The sequence below is a fragment of the Salmo salar genome, chromosome 01, assembly GCF_965601325.2.
Source record: "Salmo salar chromosome 01, fSalSal1, whole genome shotgun sequence".
In the NCBI taxonomy this organism is placed as follows: domain Eukaryota; kingdom Metazoa; phylum Chordata; class Actinopteri; order Salmoniformes; family Salmonidae; genus Salmo; species Salmo salar.
In genome coordinates, this window is record NC_138291.1 from 25,839,360 (window position 1) to 25,864,091 (window position 24,732).

Consider the following 24,732-nt stretch of genomic DNA (forward strand, 5'->3'; position numbering starts at 1 on the left):
TATGTTTTGTATCACTGCACCGTGCCATAATAAATTATCATAATGAGAGGCTGTAAAGTATGTATGGTAAATCATTCTGTGCTCGTGCTGTTTTTCAAACAGTCGGTCTCTGTTGACGTTTGATGTCAAGTTTTATTGAATGTCAGTGTGATGTACACAGTCAGATGTGTGTCTGTTCCTGAAATACTCAGTGGATTACGTAATCTGTTAAGAATAGACTATACTGTTGCTACATAGATGGATGGTGGTTTGCATGACAATGCGAAGTACACAGTTCAATTATCGTGGATGAGGTGTTCAAGCTGTCCCCCCAGAACTCTTCACATTGCTGCCAGACTACAGTGATTCACACAATGTCAATATGACTCAAAGTTGTTAAGCCCTTACCTACAAGAATCTCTCGAGTTTGGGGTCCACATCCAACCATCTGTATCCTCCCTATCAGAAGAACCTTTAGCATAATCATGTCTTTGGAAGTCATAAATCATTGTATCCCCAATTTAGAACAATTGTTTAGCATATTGTCTTTTTAGAGTATTTATTCTGATAAAGACGTATCGCAATACTTGATACGACTCTGTTTATTTAATCTTTGAGGAAACTTAGACTTGGAGCCTGTCACAACATGAACCAGATGTAGCTTGTCATCTGTTCTGGGATGTTTTTTCCATCATATCGGACCGGCTAGCTTCCTTCTGCTAAAGAAAGAGTACGCTCACCTAAAATAGCCCGAGTCTGTCCGGGTCCTGGGATGCTGCGCATAGTCCTGCTACAGTTGGCAGCTGGCTGCAGCACTGTACTCTTTCTGGACGGAGATAACTTCTAGTGTTCTGACTTCCTGGAAGAGTCCGTTTAGCGACGAAAGGACTAATGTAACAGATTGGTTAATTTACAGCTGTTGCCAGCTGTTGTTATCAGCATCAATTCATTTAACTGGGCTTTAGCTTAGACAGGGAATAGAGAAGGTATTGGACTATCTTAACACGAGGTCTGGGAGCAATGGAGACCACTGCATTTTTCTTCATGGGACAGTTAGAAGGAGCAAAAGGCCATGGGAGACCATTTTTACATTGCTGACTCAGTGTTTTTCCTCTGTGGACTAAAGTTGAATTGAATCTCCTCAGACTTTTGTGCTCCTCTTCGATCTACTATAACACATTGCATATGAACTTGATCAAATAGCTTGCTAGTTTTAATCAGCGGATGTTAAACTTTTGAGATCTTTTGATGGTTTTGTCTTCTCAAGGTTTTACGATGCCCAAATGTATCATGGATATCATGCGAAGCAGTACTATTGTGAGCTACCTTGGCCCTAAATGTGTTTTTAAATGGGGGAGAAATGTGTGAATCGGTGGCTCTGTAATGTGTCCTGACACGATGCAGAGTTCCATAAACAATATCAGTTTCAGAAACGGAATGTCTTGGTTGTCAAAACAATATTTCCACCCCCAAAAAATGTCAGATTTATTTTTATTTTTATAAAAGCCTCTGTCTTTTGTAAGATGGCTTTCGTGGTATTCTGTATGATGGTGAGTTTGGAATTTGGGGGAAAAGTGGTACCAGATATGATGGGGTACCTCATAGTTTAAAATGTTTTGCCAGTTGGCACTGTGCCAAGATAATTTGTCTTCCAATTACTCTTTCTTCTCACATCAGCCTTGTGAGTTTGGGTGCTTGTTGAGAATACATTTGTGACTTCTTATGTGGAGGAGCCCAGTGCAGACGATGGGGTGTTGTACGGTCCAAGGACAGTCTGCGTGTGGGTGCTCTGTAGTTCTGTCTCTGAGCTCTGGCTGGGACAGTGGGACATTAGTCCCACTGTTCTAGAGGCGTGTTATGTCATTGAGGAGAGTCTGGATAAGAGGTAATGTAGATTTAGGCACCAGGTTTGACAATGAAGTTATGGATGCTGATGAAGCATGCAAGGTGGGCTTTCATAGGATTAGGTGAAAGGTGGGAAAGGAAGAGGCATCTTTTCTGGGCTTTGACAAGAATAAGGAACCATAATGTATGGTCCTCCATTCCTCTCCTGAGCAAATTATATCAAGACTCGTTAACCTAGAAAGCCAAGATGTCAATCTGATAAGGCCCAGGGAAACTCTCAACATTTCTTATGAATGGATTACTTGTTCTGCTGGTCCAGGATAAGTGGGGAATAAAGGTTGACTTCATCAAGCCCAACTTCATCTATTCAATAACCTTGCTGTGATGCAGGTGTGGTCAACACTGTGCATCATAACCATTCAGTACTTCCCTCAAGCTCCAGTTCATTGTAATAGCAGTATCAAAGTGAAACCTGTGAATGAGTAGATGGTTGATTTGGCTTGGAATGTCTGTCTGTACGTGCCCATGTGTAAGTATCTGACATGGACTACTTTAGCTCCAGCTGTCTCATGTAATGTCAGGGTGTAATTTCTCTTCAAACAGTAAGTGTAAAGTGTGACAGACAGGGCTTTAATATGGCCTCTATTAGAGGTCGACCAATTAATCGGAATGGCCGATTTAATTAGGACCGATTTCAAGTTTTCATAACAATCGGTAATCGGTATTTTTGGCCACCGATTTGCCAATTCTTTTTAATAAAAAAAAAGAATACTTTTTTTTAATTAAAAGAATTGGAAAATCGGCCCCCCAATTTTTTTTTTTATATATATTTTTTTACACCTTTTATTTAACTAGGCAAGTCAGATTAAGAACACATTCTTATTTTCAATGACGGCCTAGGAATGGGTGTTAACTGCCTTGTTCAGGGGGGATTCGGGGATTCGTTTTTGCAACCTTCTGGTTACTAGTCCAACGCTCTAACCCGTTAGATAAAATAAGGACCGGTTCCGTATTTCACTGAAAGAAAAAAAAACGTTTTGATTTCGAGTTGATAGTTTCCGGATTCGACCATATTAATGACCTAAGGCTCGTATTTCTGTGTTTTTTATTATATTATAATTAAGTCTATGATTTAGTAGAGCAGTCTGACTGAGCGGTGGTAGGCAGCAGCAGGCTCGTAAGCATTCAGTCAAACAGCACTTTCGTGCGTTTTGCCAGCAGCTCTTCGCAATGCATTGCGCTGTTTATGACTTCAAGCCTGTTAAGGCTGATTAGACTGGTGTAACCGATGTGAAATGGCTAGCTAGTTAGCGGGTGTGTGCTAATAGCGTTTCAAACGTCACTCGCTCTGAGACTTGGAGTAGTTGTTCCCCTTGCTCTACATGAGTAACGCTGCTTCGAGGGTGGCTGTTGTCGATGTGTTCCTGGTTCGAGCCCAGGTAGGTGCGAGGAGAGAGACGGAAGCTATACTGTTACACTGGCAATACTAAAGTGCCTATAAGAACATCCAACAGTCAAAGGTATATGAAATACAAATCGTATAGAGAGAAATAGTCCTATAATTCCTATAATAACTACAACCTAAAACTTCTTACCTGGTAATATTGAAGACTCATGTTAAAAGGAACCACCAGCTTTCATATGTTCCCATGTTCTGAGCAAGGCACTTAAACGTTAGCTTTCTTACATGGCACATATTGCACTTTTACTTTCTTCTCCAACACTTTGTTTTTGCATTATTTAAACCAAATTGAACATGTTTCATTATTTATTTGATGCATTATATTAAGTTAAAATAAGTGTTAATTCAGTATTGTTGTAATTGTCATTATTACAAAAAAAATAAAAAAAATTGGCCGATTAATCGGTATCGGCGGGGTTTTGGCTCTCCAGTAATCGGTATCGGCGCCGAAAAAAATCATAATTGGTCGACCTCTAGTCTCTATGGCACCTCATGACTGTTAGAAAACCAAACATATGTCAGTCCATCAAAGTGTGTAAGCAGTATTATACAAGCCATCTAAAATGTTGATGCGAGCAATTCTATCCCCAACCACTGATCTTGGAATTTGACAAGAGTAAAAGAAGTTTGTGAAACACTCTTTTAGACCAGTGTGTACACTATGTGTTATTATTCTCATAAAACATACAATATACTGAAAGCCATAAATCGTTTTACTGAAAGATGCACAAAACATATGCAGTACAGATGTAACCACAAACATCAGTGACTCCATTAGATTGTTAACATGCTATTGCTAACGCTGTTTAACTGTTTGTTAGCAGCAGGACACTCATGGCTAGTGAAGTTCTCTGTAACGCCTCAAGGATCCCTGGAATGTAACAGCTTTTAGCTTTGCCCCACCACTTTCCTTTCCTGACAGCCCCCTGCTGTGGTGCTGGCTGTGGCTCTCTCCCAGCTCCCCTTGCAGGTGGGTAAGTGGGCCCAGGACTGGGGTTGGTGGGCAGTTCATCGGGCCCTGTTTGTTCAGCAGGTAGTGTTTAAACCCTCATCAGGAGCCTTGCAGGTAATGGATGGCTGTGGTCCCCAGCCTTCTTGGCTCCAGCAGCACGTGGAAGGATCACATTACCCCTCGCCACCTTCCCCTCTCGCGCCACTCACCAGAGCGAGGGACTCCGATTAACATTTAAGAAAACGGCGCTGGGGTTTTGGGGCACGGACCTGTGGCCTGAGTTGCAGCCCACCAACCACTGGCTTTATTGGAAGCAGAGCTAAGTGTTTGTTTTCATTGTGTTGTTGGAAAAGAGAGACGGGGGTGCCTTCGTGCACCTTCAAGTGGGGCCTCTGAGATGCGTGCGGAAGAGAGATTGCCCTCCCACACAACGGAATGGCAAGGACGCCAAGTCGTCACAGCTTCAGGACCTTGGAAAACTAAGCCCTCATTCTTTTTTCTTTCTTTAACATAACATTCTTAAGTCTAACAATCCCCTCGAGAGCTCTGGAGGAAGGACCTGCGTTTAATCTAAGAAGGTGAAAAAGCAGCCAACTGAAAATGCCCACTTTACTTTGAACAGCTTGAGATAAAAAAAAAAGTGCTAAATTATTAACTAGACTATGTAACATTTTATCTAATGCTGCAACGGGTAATGCTAGAAGAACATGAACTTTGCCCTTTAAAGCGTATGCAGTTTAACCCTTCAGAGGGAAGAATTCCAACGTTGACTCTTAAACATCACAATAGATAATATACACTCATACTGATTCTATTGCTGTATAATAGAAACAACAGATGGATATGATCAAAAAATGTTCAACAAATTAGCGTATAACTCAAACATGACGTTCTGAAATGATAATCTACTGTAAATGAGAGAAGGAATAAGTTGAAACAGAAGTCCATGTTCTGCCTCTTATTGTCCATGGTTTAGATCAGTGTTTCCTAACCTTTTTTGGTTACTGTACCCCAAATCACATTTTGATCTGACCGGAGAACCCACAAAGTACCCCCTCGTGCATTTTACCATTAGGCCAATGGTCTTTTGAGTCTTCCCCACGTACCCCCTGTGGATAGCCCAAGTACTCCGAGGGGTATACTGTGCATTTGGAAAGTATTCAGACCCCTTGACTTTTTCCAAATGTTGTTACGTTAAACCCTTATTCTAAAATGGATAAAATAAAAATAAAAATGTCCTCATCAATCTACACACTACCCCATAATGAAAAAGCGAAAACATTTTTTTTATAGATTTTTTTTGGGGGGGCAAATGTATTAAAAATGTATTCAGGCCCTTTGCTATGACACTCGAAATTGAGCTCCGGTGCTTCCTGTTTCCATTGATCATCCTTGATGATTCTACAACTTGATTGGATTCCACCTGTGCTATAATTCAATTGATTCGACATAATTTGGAAAGGCACACACCTGTCTATATAAGGTCCCACAGTTGACAGTGTATGTCAGATCAAAAACCAAGCCATGAGGTCGAAGGAATTATCCGTAGAGCTCAGAGACAGGATTGTGTCGAGATACAGATCTGGGGAAGGCTACAACAAAACTTCTGCAGCATTGAAGGTCCCCAAGAACACAGTGGCCTCCATCATTCTTAAATGGAAGAAGTTTGGAACCACCAAGACAGAACTGGCCACAGTAAAAGGCACATGACAGCACGCTTGGAGTTTGCCAAAAGGCACCTAAAGACTCCTAGACCATGAGAAACAAGATTCTCTGGTCTGATGAAACCAAGATTGAACTCTTTAGCCTGAATGCCAAATGTCACATCTGGAGGAAACCTGGCACCATCCCTACAGTGAAGCGTGGTTGTTGCAGCATCATGCTGTGGGTATGTTTTTCAGCGGCAGGGACTAGGAGACTAGTCAGGATCAAGGGAAATATGAACAGAGCGATCCTTGATGAAAACCTGCTCCAGAGTGCTCAGGACCTCTGATTGGGGCTATGGTTCACCTTCCAACAGGACAACGACCCTACGCACACAGCCAAGACAACGCAGGAGTGGCTTATGGACAAGTCTCAGATCGAACATCTCTGGAGAGACCAGAAATAGCTGTGCAACGATGCTTCCCATTCATCCTGACAGAGCTTGAGAGGATCTGCAGAGAAGAATGGGAGAAACTCCCCAAATATAGGTGTGCCAAGCTTGTAGCGTCATACCCAAGAAGACTCGGCTGTAATCACTGCCAAAGGCGCTTCAAAAAAGTACTGAGTAAAGGGTCTGAATACTTATGTAAATTTGATATTGGTTTATTTTTACATTTGCACAATTTTCTAAAAACCTGTTTTTGCTTTCTCATTATGGGGTATTGTGTGTAGCTTGAAGATGGGGGGGAAACGATTTAATCCATGTTAGAATAAGGCTGTAACGTAACAAAATGTGGAAAAAGTTAAGGGGTCTGAATACTTTCCAAAAGCACGCACTAGGTATCCCAGGTTGGGAACCACTGGTTTAGATTACCTCACATGAAATGGAGGAGGATCTCTTTGTAGTTCTGTCCACATCTCATCCATTACTCTTTGAGTCCATTGCATCTGATATAATTTAGCCACAGTCAGCTAATCCAAAGATCGAGATTGTAACCCCATAGTGTTTCAAATGTTCTGACATTGTTTCTTTCAGTCAGGAGTTTTTTTTATGTCATCTGTTCATATCCTAGGACAGTTTAGAGTGTTCTAATGCCAGTCACATATAATTATGTCAGTGAAGTCTCTTGCTGAGGACCCATGTTTGTTTGGCTGTTCCTCTAATAGTGGAGCCTGTCCATGACCTGCAGCACGTCATCCAGGATGGAGGGGCCCAGGTCCAGGCTGAAGGAGAAGCTGTTGTCCACCTCATCCAGCTGCAGCGTGTCCTCATGGCAGGTCTGAGTGGAATCTCCATCCCTGCCAGAGCTCAGACTGCCCCGGCCAGGACTGTGGCTTCTGACCATGACCCCGTGGCTGGGGCTAACACTGGCCTCGATCGCCCCCTCGCCCTCCTCACTGTCCAGCATGGGCAAGGAGCTGTACTCCTTCCTCCTCTCGGAGGCTCTGTGGCTCAAGTGGGCCCTGGTCCACTCTGGGATCTTTAGGGCCTCGGCCTCACCCAGGTTAAGTCGTGGGGGTTTGGGTGGAGGGTAGCAGGCCAGGAAGAGGTTATGTTCGCTCTGAGAGCTGTGTAGTATCAGGCTGTGGCCCCCCTTCAGAAAGGACAGGTCCCCAAAGCTGTCACTGCTGGCGTTGCTCCCGATGTGGGCAACGTGGCAGAAGTCGGCCAATGGGAGGCTGATCATGTTGACAGAGAGCACCTCCCTGCGCTTCTGGGTCCTAGACCAGCGGGCCGAGGCTGGCTTACGGCACAGAGACATCTTCAGTGGCATCTTACCTGGTCCTGTTGATGTCCTTTGGTTCACTTCTGAGATTAAGCCTAAATGCAGTCTACCATCTTCGAAAAAAAAGCTCTGTTTTGGAAAAGATAAACAAATCATTTATTTAAATAATTTCACTTTGAGGTTAGGTTCATGTCAGATCAAGTGGTTTCCCATCAAGAACATATCATACATCTCTGATCTAAATGTCCAGGTTTACTTTCATCATTCTGCAACATACAGGATGTGCACTATTTGTTTCCCTCTGCTTTCCAACAACAGATGTAACCTTATGATTATGTCAAGTTTGATGTGAAAAGGCAGCAGTTATTATTTAGAGAATGCACCTGCTCTGCTTGGTTTTGTATAAATACCATTCTTCAACATTTGGCTCCTGGGAAATAGTCCAACATGTGCTTTGAAGTGTTTGATTTGAAATGTTTACTTTTCAAATCCAGTTTATTCCCATTAATGCAGGTGTGGTCTGCTGAATGCACTAAAGGAATGTCTTAGCCTGATTTTGACTTTCAGTAACTGTGCACCACATATGCACATTTTAGAGCAGACCCAACATCCTGTATAGAACTCACCAGCTTGTAGTCCTAAAAAACGGAAATGAGTTAGCCATGGCTTGTTGGTCAAAGCCTATGTGGAAATACTGTTTTTGTTTCGTAGAGTTTTTGGATAAATGTCCAAAATAAGGTCTGAGGTTAGCACAGGCTATGGAGATATGATACGTTTTGTTCTATGAGATAATATCATTCACTTAACACCACCTTTATGAATTATTAACCTTTTAACGTGTTTTGTGTGAAGAGATGACTCTGGGATGCTGGCCTTCTAGGCAGAGTTGCAAAGAAAAAGCCATATCTCAAACTGGCCAATAAAAGTAAAAGATTAAGATGGGAAAAAGAACACAGACACTGGACAGAGGAACTCTGCCTAGAAGGCCAGCATCCCGGAGTCGCCTCTTCACTGTTGACGTTGAGACTGGTGTTTTGCGGGTACTATTTAATGAAGCTGCCAGTTGAGGACTTGTGAGGCGTCACTCTAAACACTCTAATGTACTTGTCCTCTTGCTCAGTTGTGCACCAGGGCCTCCCACTCCTCTTCCATTCTGGTTAGAGCCAGTTTGCGCTGTTCTGTAAAGGGAGTAGTACACAGCGTTGTACGAGATCTTCAGTTTCTTGGCAATTTCTCGCATGGAATAGCCTTCAGGCAACTACAACTACAGAATGGGGTGGAATTTGCTACATGTTGAGACAAAACCCAGATTCTTTCAGACACCGTATGCAAATTCATCTTGTTTTATTTCTCCTTAACTTTGGATCTGTTGAGCTGGTTTACTGGTCACAGTTAGTCAGACTTTCCTGTTTAACATGCTGGATCCACAACTCTTATTTGAGAGAGGTGTGGCGATACCTGACATGATTTGTTATGATGGTAATATATGTAGAATTTAACTGGAATATGACTCACATACTGTAACTGGTGTCAAACTGTTTTTTAGATCTCAGACAGAGCACTTTGTACAATGGTCATTTAGAAGTTAATCTGTACAGTTTCAATCTCAGTTAGCTGTAAATGTTGAGCCTTGAACAGCTACCACCCATTTAGAAAGCAAGGGCATAAAACCTTTTACCTAAGACAACTGAACACACTGAGGAAAGTGTGGCTCTGAAAAGATTAAGTCCATTATAGTTCATGTAAGCTCTAGGCCCAAAGCGCAAAATAAAATGCACCATATTCAAATCTAGTTGAGTATGGTTCCAGTAACTTAGTCATTTTATTGAGTAACACAGAATGCAGTTCATCATCTCTGGCTTGTCAAATGGACAATCTCAGTGGTCTCTGTGATTTTACGGGCTCCTAACAGCTTTGCCCATATAATATCTGTGTTCGTGACTTGAAACACTCACTCTGTAAATTTGTAAGGCACTACGGCAAACATGTTTTGTTGGCCCATAAAGGTTTTACTGGCACTTTAGTAGCAGCGGGAGATGGGGAGAGTGTGGACACAACAGCATTCCTTTCCAAACATGTCAGTTGGACGAGGGAGTGTTAGAATTGTAGCGGTCAGGATCACGCTAAGGAAACACTTATCTTCCAAGTCCAAATTAAAGAAGTAAAAACTGCTTTGTCAAGACCATTTACAGTTACTAAATAATCTTCCTCATCAAACTGCCTTGGAGACTGTCAAATGAGTTGGCCACCTGTCCAAATGGAAATGCCTAAAGTATATTCTCAAGAGCAGGTGTTGGTTAAGTCTCTTAAAACGAATCATTTTGATAGATTGATCGATAGAGTTTGTAATAATATGTATGATAGATCTGTTAGCTCTTACCTGTACTGCTGTGTACACAGGGCATCTGTATCCCACACCCACACGTCTGTCTCTATCAGGAAGCCAGGCTAGGGCTGATACCTGTAGACTGTGACACTGTTTCTCCTGACATGATGGGGCTTGTTCAACTGCAGCGGGAGAAGCACAGTGAACAACCTTGAGATAGCGAACTGGTGCCACTTCCCCAGAAAATTCTCTAAATCCCGGATTTAACAGCCTAGCCACTCTTGTCTCTTACCTGAGTCTTATTCTTATCAGTAGAGACCCTGTCAGGTTTGTTGGTTGAGAAAGTGTCCTCTGTAAGTAACCCAGGTGAGGTGAGTGTAGAAGAGGGTTAAGACGAGCAGGTGGGGTTTTTTGTTGCTTTTTTTTCTCCCTACCTAATGGCAGAGAGCGTGTTTTCCCTCTGGTGATGTAACTCTTCCTGCTGTGTGAGTCTGAATCGTGGGCGTAAATCCCGCTGGCTGCACCCACTACCTGAGGGAGAGGGCAGAACAGGAGCTGTCGGAGTCCCCAATGATTTACTGCTTGTAACACGGATGGAATTGAACTAGGGAAAGAGCACAGCACATTCCTCACACAGACAGGGCCACAGTGACGTGTGTGTGTGAGAGAGATAGAGGGGGGCAACTCGCACTCCGATGGGGTTAACCGATCACTAATCTCCATGGCATTGTCTCTACTCTACTGATTTCCTGTGCTCTGTTAGCTTGTGTAAAGCCCCGGGGCAACGTAGGCCATTCTGGCTGAGTGGAGGCCAATAGGCGGGGATCTCGGATGAAGCCACTGACTAGCATACAGATATGCATGTGTAGAATGGCTGAGTTGCACAAGATAACCTGTTGCAGTTCCAATTCTCACGCCTCCAGCTGCATGCTTGTTTTTGTTATTGGAATGTTGTAGGAATACTGTAGTCATAGTAGAATACGAATTGGCTTCTCAGTATTGCTAGCCTCCAGTCAATGCCACTATAGGCCCAAATGTAAATGTCTTGTAGTGTCAGTCTGTGTGTGTATTTTTGGCCACCTTAGATGTCTACTGTAGTGTACTGTAATTTAACCATTAGGCTTATTGATAATCACTGTTTGTTTGCTGTGTGTTTATGCTATTGACAGACTTACTTTTCCCTTCAGAGATAAAGCTTTAGCAGTGGCCAGAGGCCTACACCCCACTCTGCTCAGCTTCTAGCTAGTGTATACATGTCTCTGGGATGGTCTACATCTGGTCTCAGCAGCAGTCATACTCTGTGCTCCACACCAGCATCCTCCCAGTCATTGTGCCTCCTAGCAACGTCTTTGACCTTGAGAGAACGTTAGTGGCCATCTGTTTGTCTCCAGACAACACAACACTCTGCTCCAGGGTCTCTGAGATGAAACATCCTGTAAAACAACACATTTCACTGCACTTATCTAGTGTATGTGACAAAATAATTATATATAGATAGATGGATATATACAGTGCCTTCGGAAAGTATTCACACCCCTTGACTTTTTCCACATTTTGTTACGTTATAGCCTTATTCTAAAATGGATAAAACAAACAAATCCTCAGCAATCTACACACAATACCCCATAATGACAAAGCGAAAACTGTCCAACTCATCCCAAACCATCGCAATTGGGTTGAGTTTGGGTGATTGTGGGGGCCAGGTCATCTGATGCAGCACCATCTCTCCCCTTCTTAGTCAAATAGCACTTACACAGCCTTGAGGTGTTGGGCCATTGGCCTGTTGAAAAACAAATGATAGCGCAAACCAGATGGAATGGCGTATCGCTGCAGAATGCTGTGGTAGCCATGCGGGTTAAGTGTGCCTTGAATTCTAAATAAATCACTGACAGTGTCACCAGCAAAGAACCCCCACACCATCACACCACCTCCCATGCTTCACGGTGGGAACCACACATTCGGAGATCATCCGTTCACCTACTCTGCTGCTCGCAAAGACACAGCAGTTGGAAACAAAAATCTCAAATTTGGACTCATCAGACCAAAGGACAGATTTCCACTGTTCTAATGTCCATTGCTAGTGTGTGTTGGTACAAGCAAGTCTCTTCTTATTATTTGTGTCCTATAGTAGTGGTTTCTTTGCAGCAATTCGACCATGAAGGCCTGATTTCACGCAGTCTCCTCTGAACAGTTCATGTTGAGATGTGTCTGTTACTTGAACTCTGAGGCATTTATTTGGGCTGCGATCTGAGGTGCAGTTAACTCTAATGAACTTATCCTCTGCAGCAGAGGTAACTCTGGGTCTTCCTTTCCTGTGGCGGTCCGAGAGCCTGTTTCATCATAGAGCTTGATGGTTTTTGCGACTGCGCTTGAAGAAACTTTCAAAGTTCTTGACATTTTCTGGGTTGACTGACCTTCATGTCTTAAAGTAATGATGGGCTGTTGTTTCTCTTTGCTTATTTGAGCTGTTCTTACCATAATATGGACTTGGTCTTTTACCAGATAGGGCCATCTTCTGTATACCACCCCTACCTTTTCACAACACAACTGATAGGCTCAAACGCATTAAGAAGGAAAGAAATTCCACAAATTAACTTTTAAGAATGCACATCTGTTAATTGAAATGCATTCCAGGTGACTACCTCATGAAGCTGGTTGAGAGAATGGCAGTAGTGTGCAAAGCTATCATCAAGGTGGCTACTTTGAAGAATCTCAAATATAAAATGTATTTTCATTTGTTTAATACTTTATTGGTTACTACATGATTCCATATGTGCTATTTCATAGTTTTGATGTCTTCACCACTATTCTACAATGTAGAAAATAGTCAAATAAAGAAAAACCCTTGAATGAGTAGGTGTCCGAACTTGACTCGTAATGTATATACTGAATTCGGTCTCTAAGATTACTTTACTGATCAGATCTTTTAAAATGGCTCCAATAAACAAATTCCTGCCACCTTTCCTTCCCCATTCACTCCCTAACGCCAGAGCAGACCTTTAACAGATGCAATTACTCACGCAAATGTACTAACTGCCTTATCATAACATTTATCCAAGACTGGAACTGAGCATTTCAATAACTCCCAATTCAGTATTTATTTTCTCCACCCCTACCCCATCCACTATTTTGTTTTGTTGGGAAGCCATGGTTTCATGCTAGCAGACCGTCAAGGGAGAGGATAGCGTGCTTTATCTGTGGTGATGTGGTCACACAGGGCTAGGGTTGCATAATTCTGGGAACTTTCAATAAATTCCCTGGGGTTCCAGGAAACCTGGTTGGAGGTTTCCAGATTTCCTGCTTATTCCCTCCTGATTCTGGGATCCTCCAACCAGGATTTTGTGAATACCTGGGAATGTATTGAAAGTTACAGGAATTTTGCAACCCTACACAGAGCTCCCCATTAGACCAGGGATTTGAGGTGTGTTTACTCTCATGTTTGTGTTAGTACATTGTCCAGACTGGGGTGATTACATTGTCCCTGGACCCTGACCATAAGAGCAGAATGGGTGTCTGACTGCCTTCTTCTCCATCTCTCCCTTCTCAGAGCAGTGTTGGTACTGTGGTCTTTCTGGTCCGACTATGTTCTCCCTCAAACCTAGGATGCTGCTTGTTTTTGTTATAGGAAAAAGTGCTTACAGATACTGCTTTGACTGGCTCTATAAACCCAAATTGAGGCTTTTGTGGATATTAATTTGGGCCTTTTGTGTGTTCTTGTCTTGTGAACGACAGACAGAGCAGTGTTTCACTGCGTTAAGATGTTTCCTCTCACATGGAATACACAGCAGTTCGGTTGTGGCCCTGATAGTGTATGATGAAGATCTGTACAGGATTGAAACAATGGATGCAAACCAGTGAAATCCATCACTAGACAGTGAGAGCCTGTGTGGTAACTGTCACTCTACAATGATGAGTGAGTCAGACAGTGATGAGCTTTGTGGCAGAGCTCCAACTGAAACTCACCTGACTGAATGGATAGACCTCTGTCCCTCAGGATAGGCAGTTTAGTTGCATCTGAAGAAGTTTCATTGTGTAACATGACAAAGTTCTCTTGTCTTCATGTATAGTTGTGGACCAAATTCCAGGGGTGGTCTTATACCATCCCATACATTTTACCTAGGCAATCTTAACAGATAACGGACGTGAATTACATCATGTCCTCTAATAAAACAGTCTGTGTCCATTTCAAATGGAACACACACTGACTTCTTCTCCACTGTGAGATTTGTAAAAGTAATGCTTCATTGCCATATTTGCAGACTAGCAGACCAGACGTGTGTGTGTGTGTGTGTGTGTGTGTGTGTGTGTGTGTGTGTGTGTGTGTGTGTGTGTGTGTGTGTGTGTGTGTGTGTGTGTGCGTGTGCGTTCTGTTCTCCGTGGGAGGTCAGGGAAGTCTGAGAATGTTTACCTGCTTGTGTCTCCTGGCACTGAATTATTTGTAATTATTAAATGAAGGGTTTGATATTTGGGGTTCTTTGAACGTCTGGGCTCTGAAGTAAACAGTGTGTGGACTGCTGCATTCCAGTTGCTGTTTGTTCAGCACATTAAGCAGATAAGGAACCATAACACATGCTCAAAGCAGCAGTACAGACCTCTCATCAGGCGGCACACCAGACACACCCAAACCACCAGCTTGTTCAGACGCACGCACACACACACACACACACACACAGTAGAAATGTTTTATGTGTATTTGCACTTTAACCTTCGTTTCGCTTAATTTTTTTTGTCATGTCTCTTTTGGGATATTGAGGGTTTCAATTCTACATTCTTGCTGGTTCAGTGGCCCCAGTGTTTTAAAATCGAATCTGTTGCAATCAGAGGGCTTTTCCCGGAAGGCCCTGATGTGAAAGACATAATTCTGGTATTACAAAGATGTATTGTTGGATATTACATAGCTGAACAGCCCTCTCCCCCATCTCTCTGTCATAGAAACCCCCAACACATCCATCATACAGGGAAATGCCAGAGCACAGGGAGTTCATGTCTCAACTTCCATTTCTCTTTCATTTTGTTTATTTCCTTTACGGGTTTCCAAATACACCCTCTCTATCCAGCAGGCTCAAATCCTGCCCTATACAGCCCCCCCCCCCCGAATCCAGTGCTGACTGGCTCTTCGTTCACACTTTACACTACTCACGGACCAGAGCTTTCACCTAGGCACCAATACAACTTCATGTAGCTTACTAAATAACCACCTGCACACAGCTTACTCAGTCAGTAGGTTTTAGTAGCTATTGCGTGGTTTGGCCCTGTCAAAGCTGTTAAACCTCATTCAGAGAAGTCCATTGTCTTCTCGCTACATTTCAGCAGTTATTAGGAACCAATTACATAAATACAGTATGTTCCTGTTTCTATAGGTTAGCTTTCCTTCTCAGGGAAAGGGGCCTTTGCCTGTGAATGGCATCCATAAACCAGGTGTTCAGGACTAATTCTGGAAATTACTGAACAACACAGGAAGTAGACTTGGAGCCTATTTCAATAGCTGTTATTGCAGTATTATGAGTTTGTATTTGTTCCATCATTACAAAGAGTCTGTCTGTAGACCAGGATCCTTTTGGTTCGTTTTGTCTGTCCTCAAAAAAATTATTGATCTTCTCCCATTTATAAAAGCCTGAATTTACTCTTGTGAGGAATCTTAGTTTGGCTGTGGCATATGCGATCCTCCTGCCCAGTGTGTGTTTGTTTGAGTTAGCGTGAGCGTCTGGGCATACACTCTTACATATCACACACACCCCTAATGATCTCTAAATAAGTGTTTGGCTCCTATAAATCACCGGCTCCATAACCCACTGACACACACACACACACACACACACACTCGTGCACACACACTGCAGAGAAATGGCCCCTTGATTAGTTTCAACAGACGGCAGTACCATCTGTATTACTGTACACTTAAAAATAAAAAATCCACATCTAGACCTAGCAGTAATTTACCTGGACAACCACTATGGTTTGATAGAAGTACCGTAGTCGGTAGGAGGAGCTGTTGTAAAGAAGATAGTTCACACGTAGCGTTTAAACCTATTTGTCTCAGACACCTTGGAGCAGGATGTCTCGTTGCTTGCAGTGGATCTTGGTGAGAGGGGGAAAGCAAACTGGAGCGAGGCGATGTGGATCAGAATGTTCTGCAAGAAGGTGATGGTTTAAAGTCCTTTTCAGGCTTGTCTAAATCATTCAAACACTTCTATGTTTATCAGTATTGTACACAAACACATTCACTGCTTTTAAAACTTTATTTAGGTTAATGAGGGCTGATGGCTCCTAGTCTGTTTCTGGACAGGCAGTTAGGCGTGCAGACCAGCTCCGTCTCAGGTCCATGACACATAATAGGCCTTCATGACATCATCAGGTCCTCATAGCCCCCGGGAGACATACTTCTGTCATGAGCTGGGGAGAGAGCGATTTTAGGAGGGGGAGAAGAAGAGCTGGAAGTCTCTCTCTCTCTTATCACCCCCATGCTAGCTGTGCATTGGCCATCTGACTGGGGATGTAGATAAAGGGCCTCATTGCCAAAATCTTGAACTATCCAATTAAGGAAGGAATACAGTCCTTGTGTGATTATTTGCCAGATCAGATACCACTTTTCAACAGTGAGAGAACTGTGTGTAACTCAAGACACACACACACACAGAGACAGGTGGGTCTAATGTAGAGCAGATCTCCTGATCCCATCTGTCTGTGGGGGAAAATACTGTGCCTGGCCACCTGTAGCATAGCCTGCCGTCTCCTGTGGAGCACCCTGACTCACCGCCCTGCCTGGCTTATGGTGATGTTACGGCTGGCCTGGTGTCAGGTTGTAGCATGCTGTTGGGAGGCTCCGGGCGGTGAGTGATATCAGTGCTGTTAGTCAGCCCTGAGCGAGCGAGCATGGAATGGAGCAGTGTGTGTTTGTCATCCTGCCTCTGTGCTGGCCTGGTCCATTTTGTTGTGGGCCCCATTGTTTATCTTATGTGGTTTCCCTAGTCTCTCTCCAGCCCCTGGTGTGTTTATGGAGCAACACACACACACAGACAAACACACCTCCTCAAGTGTTAAGTTAGTCAGGGATGCACAGGCTAAACGCGTACGTTGAGTGTGAGCCCACCAGGCAAGGAAACGGCTCTCAGCTAGAGAAAACTGTCACTCTCCTTAGATCCCTGTTTGTGTTCAGCACTCACCTCCTACATGGGAAGTGAACCAATAGAATCTCTATAGACCTTACTTGGGAAATAAATCGCGACATACAGTATCACTGTCCATATAAGCCTAGTTTTTCATATAAGCATTTCAGAGAATGGCCAGTAGAGGTCTGTGTGGAGTAAAGGTGGAAGGGGGGGACTGCATTCCCTCCGGCCCACAGTTACACCCTTTGTTTTGTATAATTGAAGATGCAACAGTTGTTTATTTACTTAAGTGAGCTTGCGTGATATTTCATGGTTACATCTTAGACAAGGACTTGATCTCACATTACTGGAATGATAATCACAGCTGTCTATCCAACAGCATGGAGAGGGAGCCTGCCTCCCCACGCCATCCCTCTTTTTCTCCTCCTCTCTTCCTTCCTCTCTCTCTCGTACACACGGGTGGATGCTGGAGTCCCAGTGATCTCTTCCAGATGGTTTACCTCACCGAGCCACTCTCTAACCCTCCTTCATTCTCTTCACTTTCTCTCTCTCCCCCTTTCTCTTCTGTGTCCCACTTTATCTCTCACACATTCACACACTCACTTCTCTCCGCTCACTGTCTTGTTAGGGAGACACTTCCTTGGCACAGCAGACTTCCTCCATCTAATCCTATAAAACAGGTTTATTCTGTGGACACTCCGCCTCCCCCCCTCCATTCAGGATTAGGGGCAGTGTGTGTGTCTGACTGAGTGTGTGTGCACACATGCATCAAATCAAATTGTATTTGTCACATCTGCCAAACACCACTGGTAAGCGTGTGTCTTTGCATACTTGTGTGTGTCAGCTCCTAGTGCTTACCGTGCAGCCTAGTGCTTACCGTGCAGCCTAGTGCTTACTGTGCGTGTGTCTCTCTGTGTCTATGAGAGACTGATCAACAACTACAGGAAGCATTTGGTTGCAGTCATTCCAGTTGAAGGTGGCACTACCAGTTATTGAGTGTAAGGGGGCAATTACCTTTTCACACAGGAGAACTGGGTGTTGCATAATTTTTTATTAAATAAAATAAGTATATTTTTGGGGGTAATCTCAGGTTTTGGTTGACTGAAGATCTGATAACATTCAGTATCAAAAATATGCAAAAATAGAGAATCAGAGAGGGGGTGAACTTTTTGGCACTGTATGTCTGAAACTGTCCTGTCCTCTCCTCTCTCTGGTCCTGTCGTGAAAAAAACAGACAGCAGCCGCCAGTGACGGACAGTTATCATTTGGTCCATGCACTGTTGCACACTTGTCACATATAGAGCTTGTTTTTGTATTTGCACTGTGTTATCCCATTATTAATGCAATGGCTTAGCATGGTTTGCTTCTTCATATTGACTGTTTTACACTGGTAACTAAGGTAAAGGCGGTGAAATGTCTATGGTAAAGATCACAGGTTGTAAATGCTTTGTACCTGTCCTTTGTCTGCCTGCCTGTCCCTGTTGATCTGACTGTTTGTCTACCCCTACAGGGCGCCCTGAGCAGTGAGCGGGACTATGAAAGCGTGGTGCTGATGAATATGAGACAGGCATCAGAGAGACAGAGACTCATAGAGGAGATGCAGAGAGAGGACGAGGAGGATGCAGCATAGTACCAGCCCAGATCCAGTCTCAGACCCAGGCCGGGATTCAATCCAAGGTGTTTTCTGTAAGCGTGCGGTGCTTGACATTTGAAGGTAATTTCCGTTGAGCTGTCATCTGCACCCTATACCGTGAATGCGATCTCCGCGCTTCAATGTGCCTTTGAATGAATCCTGGCCCCAGACCCAGTCCAGCTCTTCCCAGCCACAACCCAACTACACTTTACTATACACCTGATGCTTTAGTTTCATAAAGCACATCTTGTCTGTGTTTAAAAAAATTATCTGTTTGAATAAACATTTTTTAAAGAACGGGTGTGTTTCTGGTTTGTCATTTACTGAATTACTACCAGCTACTATTGTAATGTAAACTCAACCAGTGTACTTTTTCATCCAAACCACTTATAAGACGAACAGGGGAACAAGACGTTTATACTAACAAGGGATGTTATCATAATGTATTGCAAAAGATCCCAAAGAGATGGGCCATCCAACACTGCTATAACACATCTAAATGATGCAATCATGTAATTTGCATCTGTCAGTATCACTTTCTCCAACTGTAAAACATTTGTTCATTACCCTATCTTTGCAGCAAAGAGACTGAGTCATTTCCCTTTAATGCAATTTAAAGTTGTCTTACAACAGTGTAAACCACAGACCATGTGATTAGAAGATGAGGAAATCATGGCTATTACATTTTTAACTGGCAATCAGCCTGGGATGGGAGTGGTAGTACTGTAGGCATGTTTTTAAGTGAATGTTTGTGGGCTCACGTGATGCAAAGGGAATATACTCTAGAGGCCCTTTATTATAGCAGTGGTGGTTATGATGATTGTTTGAGTTTTGTATATCTAAGGCTTTGCATCAAATTACAGAGGCCCCATGTACTGTACAACTTCAAGGCTGTAACTTGATCTGAAGACTTTAGTACCACCCTGCACTGAACTTTTACATTGTAGTTAGCATTCAAGATATGCCTATTCTAAGTGCGATTCTCCTTTGTCAAATCCTGTTTACTGGTTGTGCTGTAATAAATACATCTGTTCCTTGAAACTATCATGAAGAGAATCTGATGACTAGTTGGTCAACCCAGTGAAAACAACTTAACTGAAGATCAAATGTACACGTCCCTTAAGTCGTTGGCATTCATGAAAGATATATTCATACAGTATCATGTCCGTTCCTCTCTTGCCTGAATGTTGTGGTTTCAGATGAGTTTCCCCAATAGAGGCTGTTAAAGGAGTTGCTCATGGAGGAAGAGGTCTCCTGATGTCACTGATGTCACAGCCAAATGCTGGGATGTCTGGTCCACTTCCATTTAGGACCTGACACACTGAGCTAGACTACAGCCACTCTGACGGAGAAACAAACATTTAAGTGTCTTCTCTCCGTGGGACATCCAAAAACAAAATAATGTATGTTGTTGTCCCTCAGGGGACTATGGTATAATGTAGTCTCTATTCCTGGGGTTGTGTGAAGTTTCCTCCTGTCATTGTGTTATTTTGGAGACTCATAGCCAGCTGGTTGGTCCAACCCAGTGATCCATCTCCCCGGCACTCCCAGCCTGCCGCAGCTTTCTTACACAACAGCCAGCTGTGGTGCAGTGTGAGCCATATTGTCCCTACACTTCTCTCCTCTCCTACTGCAATATACACTAATCAGATGGTTCTGTTTATGCATTTGAAGGACAGCCTGTCATACCAGAGAGAAAAAAGCTGAACATTGAGTCCAAATTACAAGAGGGAATACAATTAGTTCCAGAAACACATCCTGACCGTGCCCTGTGCCAGCGGATTGTGCTGCATGCAAATGAAACGGGAAGATGTGACGTCCCAACAAAAGCCATCCAATAAACAGGAGAAGCCTCCGGCGACATCTTCACAGCATCCTCCTCTTCCTCAGATCCTCTGTCCGTGTGGAAGCTGGCAGCTCCTCAGATGCCAGCGGAACCTGAAACCGACCACAGTTGCACACGCATGGAGAAATTAGGGGCACTTTTGATACTTGGGTGTAAATTGTGGCCAAGTCACGACAGCAGGCCTGGCGAAGGCTTAGTGATCTGGGGTTAGCCTCAGACACGCGCTGGCAGCCCAGAGACTAATGAAACCACCCAGTAGCAGCAGAAGTGCTGGCTCACATGGTCTCCACCAGGCATGCCTGCAGCACTCTCGTCACACTTACAGGACCTGACTAACTTCCCCCTATGTACGGAGGTCTGACTGGCCCACTTTGAGAGTCTAAAAACCACCTATATGCTGCAGACATGCCATATTTCCCCTCAATCTGAGGTGGGAAGGCACAGTTCCAATGGCTTGTTTAGAGTTTTTTTTTTTAAGAGAGCATGATGCTCATTTGTCCAACAAATGTAATGCTTACCATATTGTACTGACAGATGGCAGACAGGGAGATCAGACTTCCAACCTCTCCTTTTAAGTATACTCTACCTCCTTGAGAGTTGGGACATGCCACGGAACAAATGACATCAAATCACCTTTATTATAATTTCTTCACATGCATCTAATTATATTACCAATGATATGAAAACTAACATTCTCACTACATCAATAGCTCCTTTTTGCACCAACTTTTGACAGTTTTATTATCTGTCACTTATTTGTTAGTTATATGTACATATCTACCTCAATTACCTCATAACCCTGCACATTGACTCTACTGGTACCCCGTGTATATTGGCGAATTATCATTACTCATTGTGTATTTATTACGTGTTATTAGATTTCCACTTTCTTTCTCTCTGCATTGTTGGGAATGACCCATAATTAAGCAGTTCACTTAAATCTACACCTGTTTACAGAGCATGTAAGAAAATGGAATAGGATTCAGGATAGAGGAATATTTGCATGCTAGTAAAAGTAATATTTGCTTGACCTAAAGGCAATGTAAAACTTTGGAACAGATTCATCATACTCTTGACATTCAGATTCAGTTAGTAATGAAGTGAAATACATTCCATACTCATGGAAAATGAATATTGAGGATTTGGTCATTTGCGCTGTAATCCTCTCTGGAATGTACTTTTCTTGACATTGTCCTGTTTCCCTGAAGTCTGTAAACCCATTGCTATGATAGATTATGAACAAGCCACTACACACATTATTTGGTAGCTACTCCATCACATTGGAGTGAGTTTGAATGGGAATACAAAAGATTTTGGACAAGTAGTGTCATTATACAAATTCACACATTTGCTAATGAGGCAAATAACGATCTAGAGAATTGATCATTCAAAATTCAGTAATCTGCACCCCTTTGCTAAAAAAAAAGAAAAAAAAGAATGGAAGACAAAGGACCATTACATCACAAAGAACAGTAGCAAAATGAATGTATAGAACCCATCCATGATTTGTGATGTAATACGTACAATATAGGTTTTAGCTCTGGCTCCTCATTGGACAGAGAACACTACCACCACCACCACCTTGTGGCCCAAGACACACTATCAGTGTCATTGATCCACAGTCAGGTCACTCAGTCTCCTTGTGCATGCACCACACCAGCGTTTGTCCCACGCCTGTCATCGTCACCATGCGGAAGCCAATCTTCTCCAACTTGTCCAACACCAACCGCGGAGGTTCGTCCACGTGGTACTCCGAGCTGCAAGGGGCACAAAGTTTATTTTTTTTCTCAGATGTAAAATGTCAAACTCATTCTGTGAACTGTCAGGAGTGCGAACACACGCAGGAGACCTCCGCTCAATGAGCCAGGATTGTGTTTGTGATTATTCCCTCCACACCTTGGTTGATTTCCCAAAAGCACTTGTGGCAGATCCGCAATGACAACACTTCCCTGTTCTGTGTTCGATCAGCTCTGCTGGTCTGCTCCCAAACTACAGAGCAACAGCCTATGTCCTGCTCTGGTTCAACTTGTACCACTACTACACCATTCTTCCGTGGCTCAGAAGTTTGTATGTCTCCATCCTTACGGCCAAGATTATGACAATGAGATATACTCAACACTCACAAATTGTTCCCCAGCATGGTGGTTTTCCTGGCTCCCAGGTAGTTCATTATTGCTGGGTCAGAGTATACATCTCCTACCATGGTTGGCCCAGTCTCCTGAAAAACAGATATTCAGGTGTGTGCACAAATGCTATACGCGGAGTGTACAAAACATTAACACATTGCACACAGGAAACTGTTGAGTGTGAAAAACCCAGCAGCGTTGCAGTTCTTGACACAAACCGGTGTGCCTGGCACCTACTACCATACCCGTTCAAAGGCACTTAAATCTTTTGTCTTGCCCATTCACCCTCTGAATGGCACACACACACACACAATCCATGTCTCAAGATTTAAAAATCCTTCTTAAACCTGTCTCCTCCCCTTCATCTACACTGATTGAAGTGGAATTAACAAGTGACATCAATAAGGGATCATAGCTTTCACCTGGTCAGTTTGTCATGGAAAGAGCATCTGTTCTTAATGTTTTGTACACTCCGATGCATTCTTGAAATAAATTGACAAACACCGAAAATATGCATGGCATGCCATCCACAATCTCGATAACAATTGACCACTTATGCACAGAAATAGGCCTACATACTTTATCTGACCGAGCAGTGAACATGTTTTTAATTTGGTGCACTGTAGAAAAAAAACGCGCGAGCTGTTATGCACTAGTTCGAATTTGTTTCGCTTCCATTTTTGCAAATGTTGAAAAACAGGACATAGGTTTCAGCTATGTAATAAACTACACGTCAAAATCGGCGACATTGTTGCAGAGCCTTCCTTTACAAAATCTTTAGTCTCTATAACATTTCGTTGCGCGCGTCAACCGCAAGGATGCAGTCTGTGTGCTATGACGGGAAGAGGAATACTAACCAGCCGGATCTGAGTACTAACGAGTACATAGGGCATCCTGGATCTCAACCGTTTAACGGGTAGTCCCCCGGGAATGGATGATAAGATAATTACTTAAGAGACACGACAGTGCCCTTTCCAAGTTGCACTCGCACTGACAGCTCACAACAGAATGCGGAAACACCCATCGCAATGGACCAATCATAGCTCTCTCAGCAACTTGTCAACAATGCTGGTGCATGCACAGTGCGCGTGCTTGTCCAATATTATAGTAAAATAAAAAGCTATTCATTTAGGCACACAATATTACTTATTTTGCGTATCAAACTGGAAACAATGTGAACATGTTTCATATTAAAGGCATATCTGATGTCATATGTATGGCTTTTTTGTCAGACCTATTAAATCAGGGCCACTCATAAATGTAGCAGCACTATTTGTTTAAAGATTATACACTCCCCTCTGTATGTATTTTGACAGTAAAGCTAACTTTTTTAATTTGTCTCTATACTCCAGATTCCTTTTGTGGATAAAATGTTACAAATGAGGCGAGAGTACAGAATGTCACCTTTACTTGAGGGTATTTTCATATCCGTTTTACCATTTAGAAAGCACTTTATTTCTGGACTAGTTCACTTATCGTGTATTAAAGTGGTCAAAAGTTTAGTATTTGGTCCCATAATCCTTGCACACAATGACGTTGCAGTCACACAAAGCTTGTGACTGCAAATTAGTTGGATGCATTTGCAGTTTTTGGTTGTGTTTCAGAGGATGTTTTGCCCGATACGAACTAAATGGTGAATAATATATTGTCATTTTGAAGTCACTTTTATTATTATTATTATTATTAAGAATAGAAGATGTTTCTGAACACTTCTACATAAGCTGGAGGCTACCAGTGTAGGTTGGTTTACATTTCATGCGGATGTAATCTGTGAAGTGAATGTAGGTGATGTTGAAATCAGAGAACCCAGGCTCTCCATTGGGTATAGTGGCCTGAACATTTGCCACGTTCATGGTTTTCTCGGTTCGGCTCAGGTTTATCTTTTAATTATGTGGCTTTGAAACGGTACATTAAGTCCACTGTGGTTTCAGCCAAAACTCGGATGTGTAGCAATCTTACATATGTGAAGAGCGTCTTTAGGCTACAAGTAAGTTATCTCGAATAACTAAAATAAAAACCTTGTCTGTCAAACTTCTAAGCGGTTGACCGAGTTCTTCTGTTTTTCTTTTTTTTTTTTTACCGC

The 24,732-nt window shown here is 42.9% G+C and overlaps 3 protein-coding genes across 3 annotated transcripts in view; 1 reads left to right on the forward strand and 2 right to left on the reverse strand.

The window, feature by feature from the left end:
• The window catches only part of LOC106582929 (dnaJ homolog subfamily C member 17), a 54,409-nt gene extending 35,435 nt beyond the window's left edge, over positions 1-18,974 (forward strand). Inside the window, exon 11 of the mRNA XM_014166661.2 lies at positions 18,555-18,974. Coding sequence (XP_014022136.1) covers positions 18,555-18,674 — 120 coding nt within the window. The 3' untranslated portion in view covers positions 18,675-18,974. The remainder of the gene's footprint in view (positions 1-18,554) is intronic.
• Positions 6,906-10,436, reverse strand: LOC106583053 (cdc42 effector protein 3). Its single transcript, XM_014166859.3, has 3 exons — positions 10,228-10,436; positions 9,990-10,117; positions 6,906-7,738 (listed from the first exon to the last, which is right to left on the reverse strand). Exon 3 carries the CDS (start codon positions 7,655-7,657, stop codon positions 7,043-7,045), a length of 615 nt encoding a protein of 204 aa, XP_014022334.2. The 5' UTR covers positions 7,658-7,738; positions 9,990-10,117; positions 10,228-10,436; the 3' UTR covers positions 6,906-7,042.
• A 2,170-nt stretch (positions 18,975-21,144) lies between the features above and the next one.
• gchfr (GTP cyclohydrolase I feedback regulator) lies at positions 21,145-23,671 on the reverse strand. Its single transcript, XM_014166978.3, has 3 exons — positions 23,507-23,671; positions 22,647-22,741; positions 21,145-22,280 (listed from the first exon to the last, which is right to left on the reverse strand). Exons 1-3 carry the CDS (start codon positions 23,540-23,542, stop codon positions 22,151-22,153), a joined length of 261 nt encoding a protein of 86 aa, XP_014022453.1. The 5' UTR covers positions 23,543-23,671; the 3' UTR covers positions 21,145-22,150.
• Positions 23,672-24,732: the final 1,061 nt, after the last annotated feature.